At 31.6% G+C, this 13,947-nt stretch overlaps 2 protein-coding genes across 2 annotated transcripts; both read left to right on the forward strand.

Moving 5' to 3' along the window:
• Window positions 1-258: 258 nt before the first annotated feature.
• On the forward strand, window positions 259-2,521 carry HELRODRAFT_176284 (hypothetical protein; the record flags this gene model as incomplete). The annotated part of the gene is made up of 3 exons (XM_009023741.1): window positions 259-425; window positions 755-1,842; window positions 2,100-2,521. 3 exons carry the CDS (start codon window positions 259-261, stop codon window positions 2,519-2,521), a joined length of 1,677 nt encoding a protein of 558 aa, XP_009021989.1.
• A 252-nt stretch (window positions 2,522-2,773) lies between these two features.
• HELRODRAFT_113396 (hypothetical protein) lies at window positions 2,774-5,133 on the forward strand (the record flags this gene model as incomplete). The annotated part of the gene is made up of 6 exons (XM_009023742.1): window positions 2,774-2,985; window positions 3,138-3,368; window positions 3,557-3,738; window positions 4,106-4,234; window positions 4,541-4,713; window positions 4,995-5,133. Exons 1-6 carry the CDS (start codon window positions 2,814-2,816, stop codon window positions 5,131-5,133), a joined length of 1,026 nt encoding a protein of 341 aa, XP_009021990.1. The 5' UTR covers window positions 2,774-2,813.
• Window positions 5,134-13,947: the final 8,814 nt, after the last annotated feature.

Raw genomic sequence — 13,947 nt, forward strand, 5'->3', positions numbered from 1 at the left:
CATACATAAAACCAAATTCGTCAGTAAGCCAATAAGCCAACAATCTAAGCCAGTCAAATAGCCCAACCCGATTTTTTATCTTTCTTAGAATATAGATTCTATATTCTATTTATAAATAGAATATAGATTCTATATTCTATTTATATGTCTATTTTTATGTGGTCCTGCTTTTGTTGTTTGCTAGTTTTGTAAATCTTGTCAGATTAATTTGTTTTTTGGAGTTAAAATATTTTCACATTAAAAACTGAATATTCAAAAATGGACATGGAAAACTTTGATGTTGAAAAATATCGGACAGCACACGAAAGTGACACGGACTGGAAAATTAGGCGAGCGTTCATGCTGTCGAACTGTGAATATTTGAACGAGAGCCAGCTTGTATGCCTCGCAAATTGTTATGTCAACGTCAATCATTATGGCTGCTCGTAAGTTTTACATTCAAATTTTTTATGGTTCTTGTTTTATTTTATAGTGGATTTTGTTTATATTAGTTTTTTTATATTTCAATTTATTTTATAATTTGTTGTGAATTGTCCTTTCAAATGCAAATTGTTTGCTGAATTTATTTAAACAAACTCAATTGAATTAAATTATTATTATGTAGTAGTAATTCATGTGCTCAACATAAGAGATTTATTTTATAATACATTTATTACATGAGTAATAGATATTGTCATTACCGAGTAATTTATTTTATATTGAGCTACATTCATGTATGCATAATGTCATGGTAATGTGTTCTTTTAAATTGCAGGTACCCAGAAGGTGTGATGAAGCAACTTACTTACTACGAAGCTAACATCAATCAAGACTTGATAAGAAGCTATAAAAAAGCACACTCAAACTTCCCAAAGAATGAGAAATCGACAGAAGGACCACTTCACAGGGAAAGCTGGAAGGTTGCAGCAGGTCGACCTCAGTTCCTAAATGACCAGGACAAATCTTTTGACTCTCAGCCAGCTGAAACTTGCAGTTCACATTCTAAATTCAGGCAAGTAGATGGCAGTTTTTTCAAATTATATAAAACGTTTCAAGAATTAAATACTACCGCTAATAATAATACCAATGACGCTAAAAACGATTCTTCAAATTTTATGAGTAATTTTAAAATTGCAATGGATAAATGTAAGATGGTAGGAGAATCCAAATATGAGACACTGCTCAACAAATCATTTAACTGTAAATTTTATATTAATTCAATACTTGTGGGGGAAGCAAATGCGAATAATAAAAAGCAAGCAAGAATACATGCTTATGAAAATGCTTTTGAATTACTAAAGAAACCATCATTAGCAGTTGAGGAAGTTACTGCTGGTGATCATTGTGAACAACACTTGGTTGCAGTAAATGATTTAGATGCAGTTGAGGCAAATAATTTTGATTCGTTTAATGAGAAAAAGAACGTCATCAATGATTCCATGTCAATGAGTATCACAGCAATGAGTATCACAGAGCCTCTCACAGATCTGCTCGGAGATTTCATTGTTTGCAAGCCACTTTCATCTGAATCAAACCCAAAATCTATTCTATTACACTCTGCCTCACTAAACAATGCTCATTTATTATTTCAAGAAGATTATCTAATAGAACATAAACAGTTTTCTTGTGCTGTGCTCTTAAACAAAAGAATGTTATCAAAATGTCTAGCAAATACAAAATCAGATGCAAGTAATATGGCAGCCAATTTAGCTCTAGAAGTCCTTGAAAAACATTGTTATGTCGTTGTTGTGAAACAAAACTGTGATGCTGATGATGACGATGTTGTCTGTAAAACTTCATTGATGGGAAATCAGAATAATGCTATTCCCGGCTCTCTCAAACCCATTCCAGAATCAAACATTGGTCAGTAAAGTTGTATCATGTGGTGTTGATAATTTCATTATCATTTATGTAGTAGGCTCTTTGCGGTGTTAGCAATGCACGAATTTACAAGAGTTCATAAGAGAGTAGTATGTTTGAAGGCAGTGTTGATCTGGAGAACAAATCACTGATATTGTCACAAAAACATTTTACATGATTCACCATATTTGTTTTTTAATAAAAGCATATAATATAGGTAAATAATACTAGATAATGTTTTAATTTTTGACTTTCTGTAGGTAACAAGTTACTGAAGAAGATGGGATGGACAGGTGGTGGAGTTGGAAAGGTGGGCAATGAAGGTATCGAGAATCCAATCAGTTTGGAGTCGGTCATCAATAGGACCGGTCTCGGGTTTATTGATAAAAATGTTTGTGATGGTTTCATTAAAGAAATAAATAAAGTTGTTGAAGAATTTTTAGCATCTGGTAAGAAACAGGATCTAGTTTTTGGTACTGATTTCTCGAAGGAAGAGAGAGTAATTATTCATTCAGTTGGACTCAAATTTCATCTCAAATCGAAGAGTCACGGACAAGAACCTGACAGGTATTTAGTTTTAAGTAGGAAAAGAACAGCCTTAGAATTATTCGAACATATAATTGCCAGCGGCGGGGAAACTATGAAGTACCGTCTCATCGCGCCATCTATTAACGACAATTGACAATTTTTTTTTGAATCTTTAAAAACTTGTTAAAAATGTTTACCTTGTACAATAAAATGGTTTTAAATATCGGCTAAAGCGTGTTGTAGAGGTTGATTGCATGTGGAGATTGTGTTGTAGGCACGCAAGTAAGCGTTAAAAATGTTACAGTTATATCGCTGCTTGATATTTACAAAGTGTGAGTATCGAACCGTTGAATTGCATTCTTTTAGTCGAATGTCAAACATTTATTTAATTTTAAATCAATTGTCAATCGCACCGTGAAAAGTTGACTTAAATAAAAAATTATAAAATGAATTTTGCAATGAGCGGAGGAATAGAATGTTTCTATTTTGACGCCAGCATCAGCGAAAATGTCGAGATTGGGGACAACTTTTCGGAAACTGTTTTTGTCGATGGTCCTTGTATTAACGTCGATACTGTTGCTGGTGCTGAAAAAAAATCAAAATCATCTATTCTGAAAAGTAAAGTTTTTTAGTTTATTAAGTAACTTTTTATTTCTAATTTCTCTAGCTTTTTTCTTTTGTAAATCTAAATTTTTAATTAAAATAGTTTATTAATTTCACGAATTAATTCAGTCATGTTTTCATTACAAATAATTTATTTTTTTTCCTAGGTAGAGGTATGATAACAACATGCACAGAAAATTCTTTTGACCCATCCCCAGCACCTTCTCAACCTCAGCAGTCCATTCAAACCACCATTAAAAGACCACTGCTGCAATTTCTAAATGCAAACAACCAGCAACAGACGATACTAATTAGGTTTAATAATTCAAATTGTAAAGCTCAGTCCCAGCAAGATGAAAACTGCCATGCAAAGTCATTTCTTCCATTAGCAGGCTTAGGTCAAAAAAGAGATAATTAATTAATAATTAATTTTAATAGTTAATATTTTTTTATTTTCTTAATTCAGGAAATCTATAAAATTTTACTCACTTTTATATAAACAAATTTATATTACATTCAGGTACATAGTAGTAATTATTGTATTACAATTGTTTACATAGTTGTAAATACAAATTAAAATTGACAGGATTAAAAACATGTCTTGATGAGATGGCAAAGTTAAAATGTCGACAATGTAGTTATCAGGCTTGTTACGGTAAACAGTTAGAGGAGCATGTATCAACATTACATTCATCTGAGGCACTCGACAGATGCCTATGTTGTCAGATGATCTTTTTCAATGACGACGACCTAAAGATACATTATCAGGTAGAAGTAATTCAGTATTTTGTAGAAGTTGCTTTTATAAGTAACTGTTATAAATAACTGTTGATAAGTAATTTCCATAAATAAGTAATTGCTCTTAACTAAAATAACATTCAAATAGTTGTTATAATTTATAAATTTTTTATAAAATCAGAAGGTTAAAAAATTTCTAACTGACAACTAGAAACTGGAAAGTTTTCATTTAGTACTAAATTATATATTTTTAAAATATGTTATTAATTGAAAATATTTAAATAAATTAATAATATTTAAATAAGTGTAGAGAGCATGGAAAAATATAAATTATGTAGCACTGACTTAGAAATATGTATTCGACAGAGACATTTGCATTTTTTAAATATGTTTTCAGAAAAATCACCCTAAGTGTTACTGCAGTGAGTGTGGATTCATCAGTCAGCATGGCTATGTGATGAGGAGGCACATGCAGTCTCACACAGAAGAAGGTAGGAAGTGCATGTTCTGTAGCAAGCTTTACAAGGTTGGCCAGTTTGGTCTGGAAGATAGAATGATTGATTTGTTGATAAACTGAGATTAATTGGTTGATAAATCGGTAAATCGATTGCTAAATTGATTGATTGTTTAGTTAATTGATTGATTGATTTGTCGTCACATTGATTTGAGAGAAAATGATTATTTCAAGCGTTATTTTGTCCAAAAATCATTAATCATATTTGTACAAACCACCGAAATTTATTCTTTTCCACTACGTAATTTCGACATAATTTTATTAAAAAACTTTCATCCATAAAATAAAATTTCCAAAAATCTCATGTACTCAACAAAGGACAGGTATGTACTGAACATGCACTTGAAGATGGTTCACTCGCCAGTTGAAAAATCATTCACCTGTACGACCTGCTCCAAGTCATTCAACAGGAAAGCACACCTGGTCAGACATGAAAGAACTCATGCTCCTAAAAAACCTTTCATCTGCCATCATCCAAATTGTAATTATAGGTGAGATGATGAATTTATATAGATATAATTTAAACATACGTGCCCCTATGTTTCAAATACTTGGGTGTGTTGATTGTTTGGTAGATATCATCCCGTGATGTCAGGTAGTAGATATCATCTCGTGATATCATGATACAATGTTTCATCTCTTCTAAACCAAATCCTTTTTTGAATTTAGGAATTTTTCTACACAATAATATCTTGGCACATCTATGATGAATGATGTTAGTGACGATGATGATTGTTGTTAATGATGATTTGTTGATGATTGCTAACGGCAGTGCAAGCGAGAGATCAGACTTGAGCAAGCACTCCTTAGTTCATGGAGAGCCGCAGTTCAAATGTAATGTCTGTAGCAAGAAGTTCAGGCAGTCCAAAAATCGAGATCTCCATCTGAAAAGGTATATTCTTATTTACTAATGTTCTGTTCTCACACCACGCACACTTTACTTATTACGTAATCCACACACACACGCACACACACAGACACACAGGCCAACGAGATTACAAATGTGGCTGGTGCAACTTCTATGGCTACACATTCACGGACATCCGCAAGCACATTGAACGACAACACACCAAAGACCAACAACAACAGCAACTATCTCTAAACAACGACAACGGCAGCAACGATATTGAAACGACAACGACATTAATCAACAACATCATAACACCCACGCCACAACAAACATCAGAAACACAGTCATGTATAACAGATGAGTCAGCCTGTGATGACTACCTTGTTATGGTCGGACTTCTTGACCTTTCAACTTTTTGAATTAGTCGTTTAGATCCGCGTTTACAATAATTTTTTCACAATAATTCGCAGCGTGTAAGTGATTTTAATTAGTATTTTTCAAATTCATTAACAGCCCTCTACCGCGGCTTACAACCAGCAAAACATCAATGACGATGCCCGTGCGAGTTATGGCGTCATAAACAGCCACAATAACAGCGTAGATATAAGCAATTCTGACGACAATGACATCATCAATAACATTAATGATAATATTGAAGTTGACAATTCTATGGCAGTCCACAGTGACGTCATTGATGACGACGACGATGACGATGATATGACGCCCACAAACATCTGCTTAGATGTTGCGTCATTTGACGGTCGGTCGTGATTTTTATTCAATCAAATAAAATACCCATTTCTTTCAACTTTCTTACTATTTAAAATTCTTACAATGATTTATTTGTATTTCTCAATTTTTCAGAAAACCTGCCCATGTATGAAATAACGAAGAGTGAACTAACGTTTGATGATGACGACGATGACAATGTAACCTGCTGTTAACATGATTTTACCGCAACTACTAAATATAAATATATGTAAATAAATATGTATATATATATATTATTATTGTATAAATTGTTTCTGATACTTATTTTTTTGCAATTGTTAAATTGCAGTTAATGTTGAATGCTAGTCAAATATGTAATAAAAATCTTTTTACTTGATAACTTGCGGCTGTTTTTGAGTTTTGAATATCATTGCTACACTAATTTATATGTAGACATTCTAAACGTGTATGAAGGCGTTTTTTACATCCTTTATAAAGTTAAATGGAGAGAGAATTTTATTTATTTATCAACGCAAATGTAATAATAAAATGTTAAACTGTATATATATATATACATATATATACACATATTTATATGTTTGTGTGTGTAGTAGTAATAAAAATGTAACGTTTATTTACATTTTCTATAAAAATTTTGAACGATCATGATATCAAAAATATAAAAAACACGTATATATATATATATATACATATATATATATTTGCCAAGTCAAGTAACGACTTAAAACGCAACTGGAAATTAATTAATGAAATATTGTGCAACAATAAGCCTAATACCTCAGTTAACCACTTATTTACAAAAATAATATTTTAAATAACAGTCTTGACATCTGTAATGCTCTAAATAATAATTTCATTGACACTATAAACCAGGTTCAGTATGGACTGTCCAAGAACACCTGTTTAGATAAGTTAATAATTGATAAACAAAGTTACATCAACTCGTTCTATTTGGACCCTGTTGAGCCATCTGAAATTCTTAAAATAGTTAATAAATTTAAATCTGATAAATCAACTTATGACGGTTTTAATATGCATCTTGTAGAATTGTTTATTGAAGAAATTTTATACCCTTTCACACATGCAAGTTGTCCCTTTCACCATATTCTAAAATTCTTGACAATTAGTTGCCAGTCGTATGAAATTAATCATGGAAAAGTTTAGTATTCTGTCAAGTCTTCAATATGGTTTCAGATATGACCATTCGACTTTGTTGGCAGTTTTGGAAATGTACCATAGAATTTTACTAAATGTGAATGATAAACATTTGACTATGGGTATTTTTATTGACCTCACTAAGGCTTTTGACATTATTGATCATAAATTGCTTCTTCGTAAACTTAATTTTTATGGATTTAGAAGGGATTTACTGTCTTGGTTAAAAAGTTGAACAAAGATCAGTATATGCTGCTTGATTTCTGTTGCTCAGAAGTTCGAGCAGTAAATTTTGGAGTCCCACAAGGTTCAATTTTGAGACCTGCTTATTCGATTTTCATAAACGATCTCCTTAACGTATCCGCGCTATTCAAATGCATAATGTATACTGATGACACAAACATTCAAAAAATTTGAAGAATGGTTTGCTAACAATAAAGTCATTATAAACTCCTCAACATTAACATACCCCATTTTCGGTCTATCAATATTAACAAAGCTATTCAAGATTTAAACCTGACACTACTAAACGATATTCATATTGAAAAATCAAGCACAATTAAATTACTCGAAATATCCATTCGATGTAACTTATCATGGGTTACTCATATTTTAGATATAAGAAATAAAATGCATTGTTTTTAGGTGTCTTGAATAAAAAAAAAAACACAAATTAAAACCTACAATAGTTTTATCTTTCCGCATTTAGTTTATTGTGACTTGGTTTTGAGTAATAGTACGAATATTTAATTAATTTTTTGCGTATTTGCCAGAAGCGCTTTTTAAGAATACTTTATAATTTAAAACCAACTGACCACGCCAAACATCTGTTCAATGAATCAAAAATACTGACAATCCATCAAATAAATTTTTACTCTCAATCAGTATTTACGCTGAAATCTTTGCATAATTTATTGCCTTCATACTTTTCAAATTCCAAAAATTTTTCCCTTATCACGATATCTTTAGATACAAGGCAAAATCATAATTTTTATATTTATCCTTCAAGATTGAATGTAGTTAAAAACAGCGTATATCATACTGTTCCAATGCCATGGGACAGTGCTATTCCCGTTAGTATAAAAAATATTAATATCTTTTTATTTTAAAAAAGCCTTAAAAAATTTGCTGCCAATTTTAAACCTCCTGAATCTTTAAAATCATAGCTGACTAACCATTCCCGCCGGGTATTACGGAAATCATCTACTTAATCAAATATTATGCTTCTTAGTTATATTGTCAATTCGTCTATTTTATCATTCAATTTATTCTTTTGGTCAAAGAATATTCTTACAAGCGGATAATAATTATGTTTCGTAGTTATTTCGTTCAATTCATTTACACAATTTATAATTTTAGTTAAAGAATCTTTTTGACAAGCGGACAATAATTTCTGATTTTAGTTAAGGGTGACCTATCCACAAGAATCTTTTTTCTTATTTTTTTTGGATTTCCCGTTGAAATAAAAAAATATGTATATATTATAAGTTATTACTATTCATCTTGTTCACGTGCATATATATATATATATATATATATATATATATATATATATATATATATATATATATATATATATATATGTATGTATATATACGTGTGTCCTAGGCATGATCAACTAACCAATCAAATCCTTCAACCAATCAAACAGCCAACCAATTAAATCATCATTCAATCAGTGAACCAATGAATAAATGGGCAGATATACATCAATTGCACTTCAACAATTACGCAGGAGACATTTGCAGCACGGCCTATAATAATTATAAAAATAATAATAATAATGAAATTATTATTAAAATAATAGTAATAAAAATAATAATACACTGAGCTGTACTCATAACGCATTATGACAACCTTATAAAATATGAAGATATAAATAACTAAATAAATACACAAGTGACTGTGCGTATGTCCAAATGTATGAATGAGCATAATGTTATTGTAAATGTAACGTAATGTTGTAATGACGTATTGTTGTGATTGTAATAGAAATTGTAATGCTGTTGTGTAACTGTAACGTTAGTTGTCTAATTGTAATGTGACGTTGTAAACGCGTAAGAAGGTAGGAAGATATAAGGAGGATTGATCTATTCTTCATCAGAACCTCTCAGCTCACCGCCGCATCTCGTCGCCTAATCAGGCTGGCCCATTGCTGAATGATGGCGGACTGACATAATTAGAAAAATAATTATTATTAATTATAACATAATTATAATCAATTATATATAATTAATTATTATAAATTATAAATTTATATAACTATTGCCATTCATAATTCAACTTGTCATTAATAATTCAACAACTTATTTTTGCCCAAACTCCATTTGAATCAGGCATACGGCGGTTTGTCGCCGCCCTAACCACCACAAGAGCTATCACAGACGCACATGAAAAAATGAAAAAGTGAATGAGAAAAACTGACTCGACTGCACTGGCTTGGTTGGCTTTATCTAGTGAGTCAGTACCACTTTCTTTGACTTGAAAATTTAAATTTTCATTTGAAAAGTCAAAAATAAACGAATTTCATATGTTATATGAATATGTTATGAATTTCTACTGAGTATGAGAGAGAAAGAGAGAGAGGGAGAGAGAGAGAAAGAGAGAGTGACATGCCTGAGTATGATCAATATGATCTTATAGAAGTTGGGCTACATTAAAGTTGAGTAAATGTTAAATTATTGAAGAAATAAATAAGAAAGAATGTTGAATATCTGAACTTACCAATGGAGGCAAACACGTTGATGCTATTTATGTTTGTAACCCTGCAGAAATTTCAAATATTCAACTGAATTATTTTCAATTTCATTTAAAAATAGGTTAATTGAAACAGCCATCCTTTCACACAAGAAAACCTCGCATCATCCTAGGTTTTAATCATTCATTATATATTCTTTATAGGCTGTACCACGTGTAATCAGCATATCAAATAAGGATGGGAATTTGAGTTAAAACACAGCAGTGTAAAACTCACTTTTTGAAACTGGGACTAATCTTAAATAACATTTTTTACTCTGTGTGTGTGTGTGTGTGTGAGAGAGAGAGAGAGAGAGAGAGAGAGAGAGAAAGAAAGAAAGAAGAGAGAGAGAAAGGAGAGAAAGAGTAAGTGACATGCCTGAGTATGACATTAAACGATTCACTCACTTTCATTTCATTTCATCGCCATCCATCTCGGACAACACACAACAAACGGACATCATCACCATCATCACATCACCATAACATCACCATCATCGGCTAGAAGACGTCACAAACCCTTCATTCGATGTAGAATTAGTCGCAGTAGAAGAAGTGTACTGAGCAGTTTCGAAATCAGCCCACCCGGTCATGGCATTGTTGCTGTCATCATAGACAACAGACGGGGGATTGGATGACCACGGCGACCTGCCAGCTACTGGTGTCGTACTCTCGTCTAGCTGGCCTTCTTCAAAATTTGCCCAACCTAAAATAAATGATTAGCTAGTAGAAATTTTTGCAGACGCAGTGGATGAAAATACACACACACACATTCACACACGACAAACACGTAAATATTTACACACCACAACACACACACACACACACACACACACACACACATATAGACACACACAAAAACAACAAACAATATCTCACAATCATTAGATGAAACATCCATCTCTTCAGCATCGTCCTCGTCATTCTTGCTCTTTTTATCACAACTACTGCCCGGCCCACCGTCACCGTCCTCATCACTACGATCATCTTCGTCTTCATCGTCGTCATCACTAACTTTCTTTCTTTCAGTAGGCGTGTGAGTTTTAACACTTTTCGAGACTTCTGGTTTTAATCTTTCAAGATGAAAAATATGCAAAAACTTAAATGCATATATCAATATATATATATATATATTCACACACAGACACCGACAAATACACACAGGCAGACCAAAAACTACGTACAGAGATTCAGGAAAATTGGCAAGTTTTTCTTTCCAGATGTCCTCATCTGATTGGCTGTTGTCAGAAGCAGCCGAGGCAGCTGAAGCAGTTACTTCATCAGCGTCGTCGACGTCATCAGCGACCACGACAGCATCGTCATTAAAATCTTCCGCTCGGCTTTCGCACATCTCTTCAAATAATGAGGCTTTCTTCTGAGACTGGATGAAGATAATAATGAGAATGGCGGTCATAATGATGATGACGTCGAAGATTATGAAGATAACATCTGCCAACATGCACAGGAGACGATGATACAATTACCTATAGCAAGAAATAATTCTCCAAAAGATAAAGAAAACTCACATTAGCTAAACTGGTAGGGCTCAAGTTGGTCCAGCTATTTGAATCACTAAGTGCTGCCCTAATGATGATGATAATAATAATAAAATAATAATAATAATAAAAGTAATAATTACCATTATGTTAGGCGTTAATTTATTGTCGAACTTGTTGAAGGAAAAAGCGAAAACGTAGAAAAATAACATCAACAGACTCACTCAAAGTCTAGTCCCTCGTCTTCAGTGCACGCAAACTGCAAATAAATTAACATAAATTAACATAAATTAGCATATATTTAGCTTAATTAACCAATTAACAGATCGATAATCTAATTAAAAGAATGATGAGTTTACAAATAAAATAAATGTAATAACTTAGTTTTGGCGAAATATAAATTAAAATGACTGGACACACGCGCGCGCGCACGTACACACACACACACACACACACAAGCACACACATCACTATCTAGCACCACAAGCAACGTATGGATAAGATTCATCCCCTTGTTATGAAGCCGTACACACACACAAAAAAATAAAATAAACCAGAGAGATAAAAAAAATATTATTAAAATAATAATAAGAATAATAATATTAATAATATTATTATTATTGTTGTTGAAAAATTAATTAATTAATTGCATAATTAAGCATGCTCCATTTAAATTAGATCAATTAACAGTGCTGAGAGAATCATGAAAGCCTCGATAAAACAAATCAATATTATTATTATTATCATTATTAACATCGTTATTATTATCATCATTAATTATTATTATCATCATCATCATCATAAATACTGCTACAATGATTAACATCATTATATTTTAAAGTTATGAAACACTTAAACGAATTTTGTTATGCAGAATTAAGCTATCAGTCAAAATTAGAATAATTCAATCAAATAAACAACTTCAACAACAACAACGACAACAACAACAACAATAATAATAATCTAGCATCTTCAGACACAATAACAACAAAATAACAACAAAAAACATTAATAACAACATAGAAAAACGCCGACAACAATAACCACAACCACATTAGCAACAACAACAACAATAATAATAATGATAACGATAAATAAATAATAAATAATCATCACAGAAATACTGCTAACTCAAACTGGGATTAGCAAAACGTAGAATGTGAAAAACAGCCAAAATAATTTCAAAATGCATGAAACTGAGTTTTAGCCCAAAAAAAACCCAAACAAACAAAAGAGAAACACAACTGAAAAATCTTGTGTGCTTAAAAGCATGCGATGAAATATTATTAAACATTCCACACACACCAAGCTATGTGAGTATGAACGCACACAAAAATACACACACACACATACACACACACAAACGATCGGTTTATTGGTTTATTGAAAATCCAATCAAATGATTCTATGACTGATTCTAACATCATCACTATCAACATCATCATCATTATCATCAACATCATCATCTCCATCATCATCATCATCAACAACATCATCATCAACAACAACATCATCATCACCATCATTACCAGTCTCAATATTCTTCCAACCTAAGAAAAAAATTGAATGCAAGTAAAATCATGGAACATCAATTTACCAGAAACATCAACAACAACAACAATAATAATAATAACAACAATAATAATAACAATGAATGTTAGTAAGTGTATGCAACAACGACGAGAATAAAACACGTGTGTGCGTGCGTGCTAATAAATTAAAACATTGAGGCGTCTGTCACAATCAAACTAACAAAAAAAAAGAGTAACGCAAATTATATTTTTGCCTAGAAAAACATTGCAAATAAATAAATAAACAAATAAATAAACAAATAAATAAAACAAATGAATGAACGAATGAACGAACAAACAAACAAACAAATGAAAGTAACAATCACGAACGAAAAATAAAGAACGAGACCAAGTAACTTGATACTTAGAAACAAAATTTAAGTCAATTCTCCAACGAAACAAAAACTGCATAATTGATTTCTACGTAGTACAATGATGGAGCTACAAAGTGAAGAAAACCACAGCAACAACAACGGCGTCTGCAGTTGCGAGGACAACAATAACAACGCCGACCACAAAAAATTGAAAAAAAAAACAAAAAATTAGCCTATGGATATAAAAGAGACGAGATTCTAACAAAACTATTGAATTGTAGCAAGGGAATAAGACACACACACACAACACACACAAAGACACACACAAAGACACACACAAAGACACACACACAAAGACACACACACGCATGAAAACACGCATATACACACACAAAACATATATACATACACACACACAAACATCTAAGTTCAATGATAAAAAAGCTTTAAAATCAATGCCAAAGAATTTAAGAAAAAAAAATTCCTAAATATAACAAAGACATCTACAAATACAGACATATACAGACAAGCATACAAACATATATACACATATAAACATATGTACACAACACATAAACTCGTAAAATCATATAGACCATAAATAATCAAGTGTGTGTGTGTGTGTATGTGTGTGTGTATGTATTTACTTGCGTATATATATATATATATATATATATATATATATATATATATATATATATATATATGTATATATATATATATATATATGTATGTTGGTAATAGACCATAATTTTTACAATATTCTATAAATCCTACCGAATGTTTGGCGTTAATATGTTTGTAGTTCGTTTTTTCGATTTTTCTCACTAAAGTTTTTTGGTGAACGTTTAGTTTATTAAATCAAAATAAC

The sequence above is a fragment of the Helobdella robusta genome (genome assembly GCF_000326865.2).
Source record: "Helobdella robusta unplaced genomic scaffold HELROscaffold_37, whole genome shotgun sequence".
Taxonomy (NCBI): domain Eukaryota; kingdom Metazoa; phylum Annelida; class Clitellata; order Rhynchobdellida; family Glossiphoniidae; genus Helobdella; species Helobdella robusta.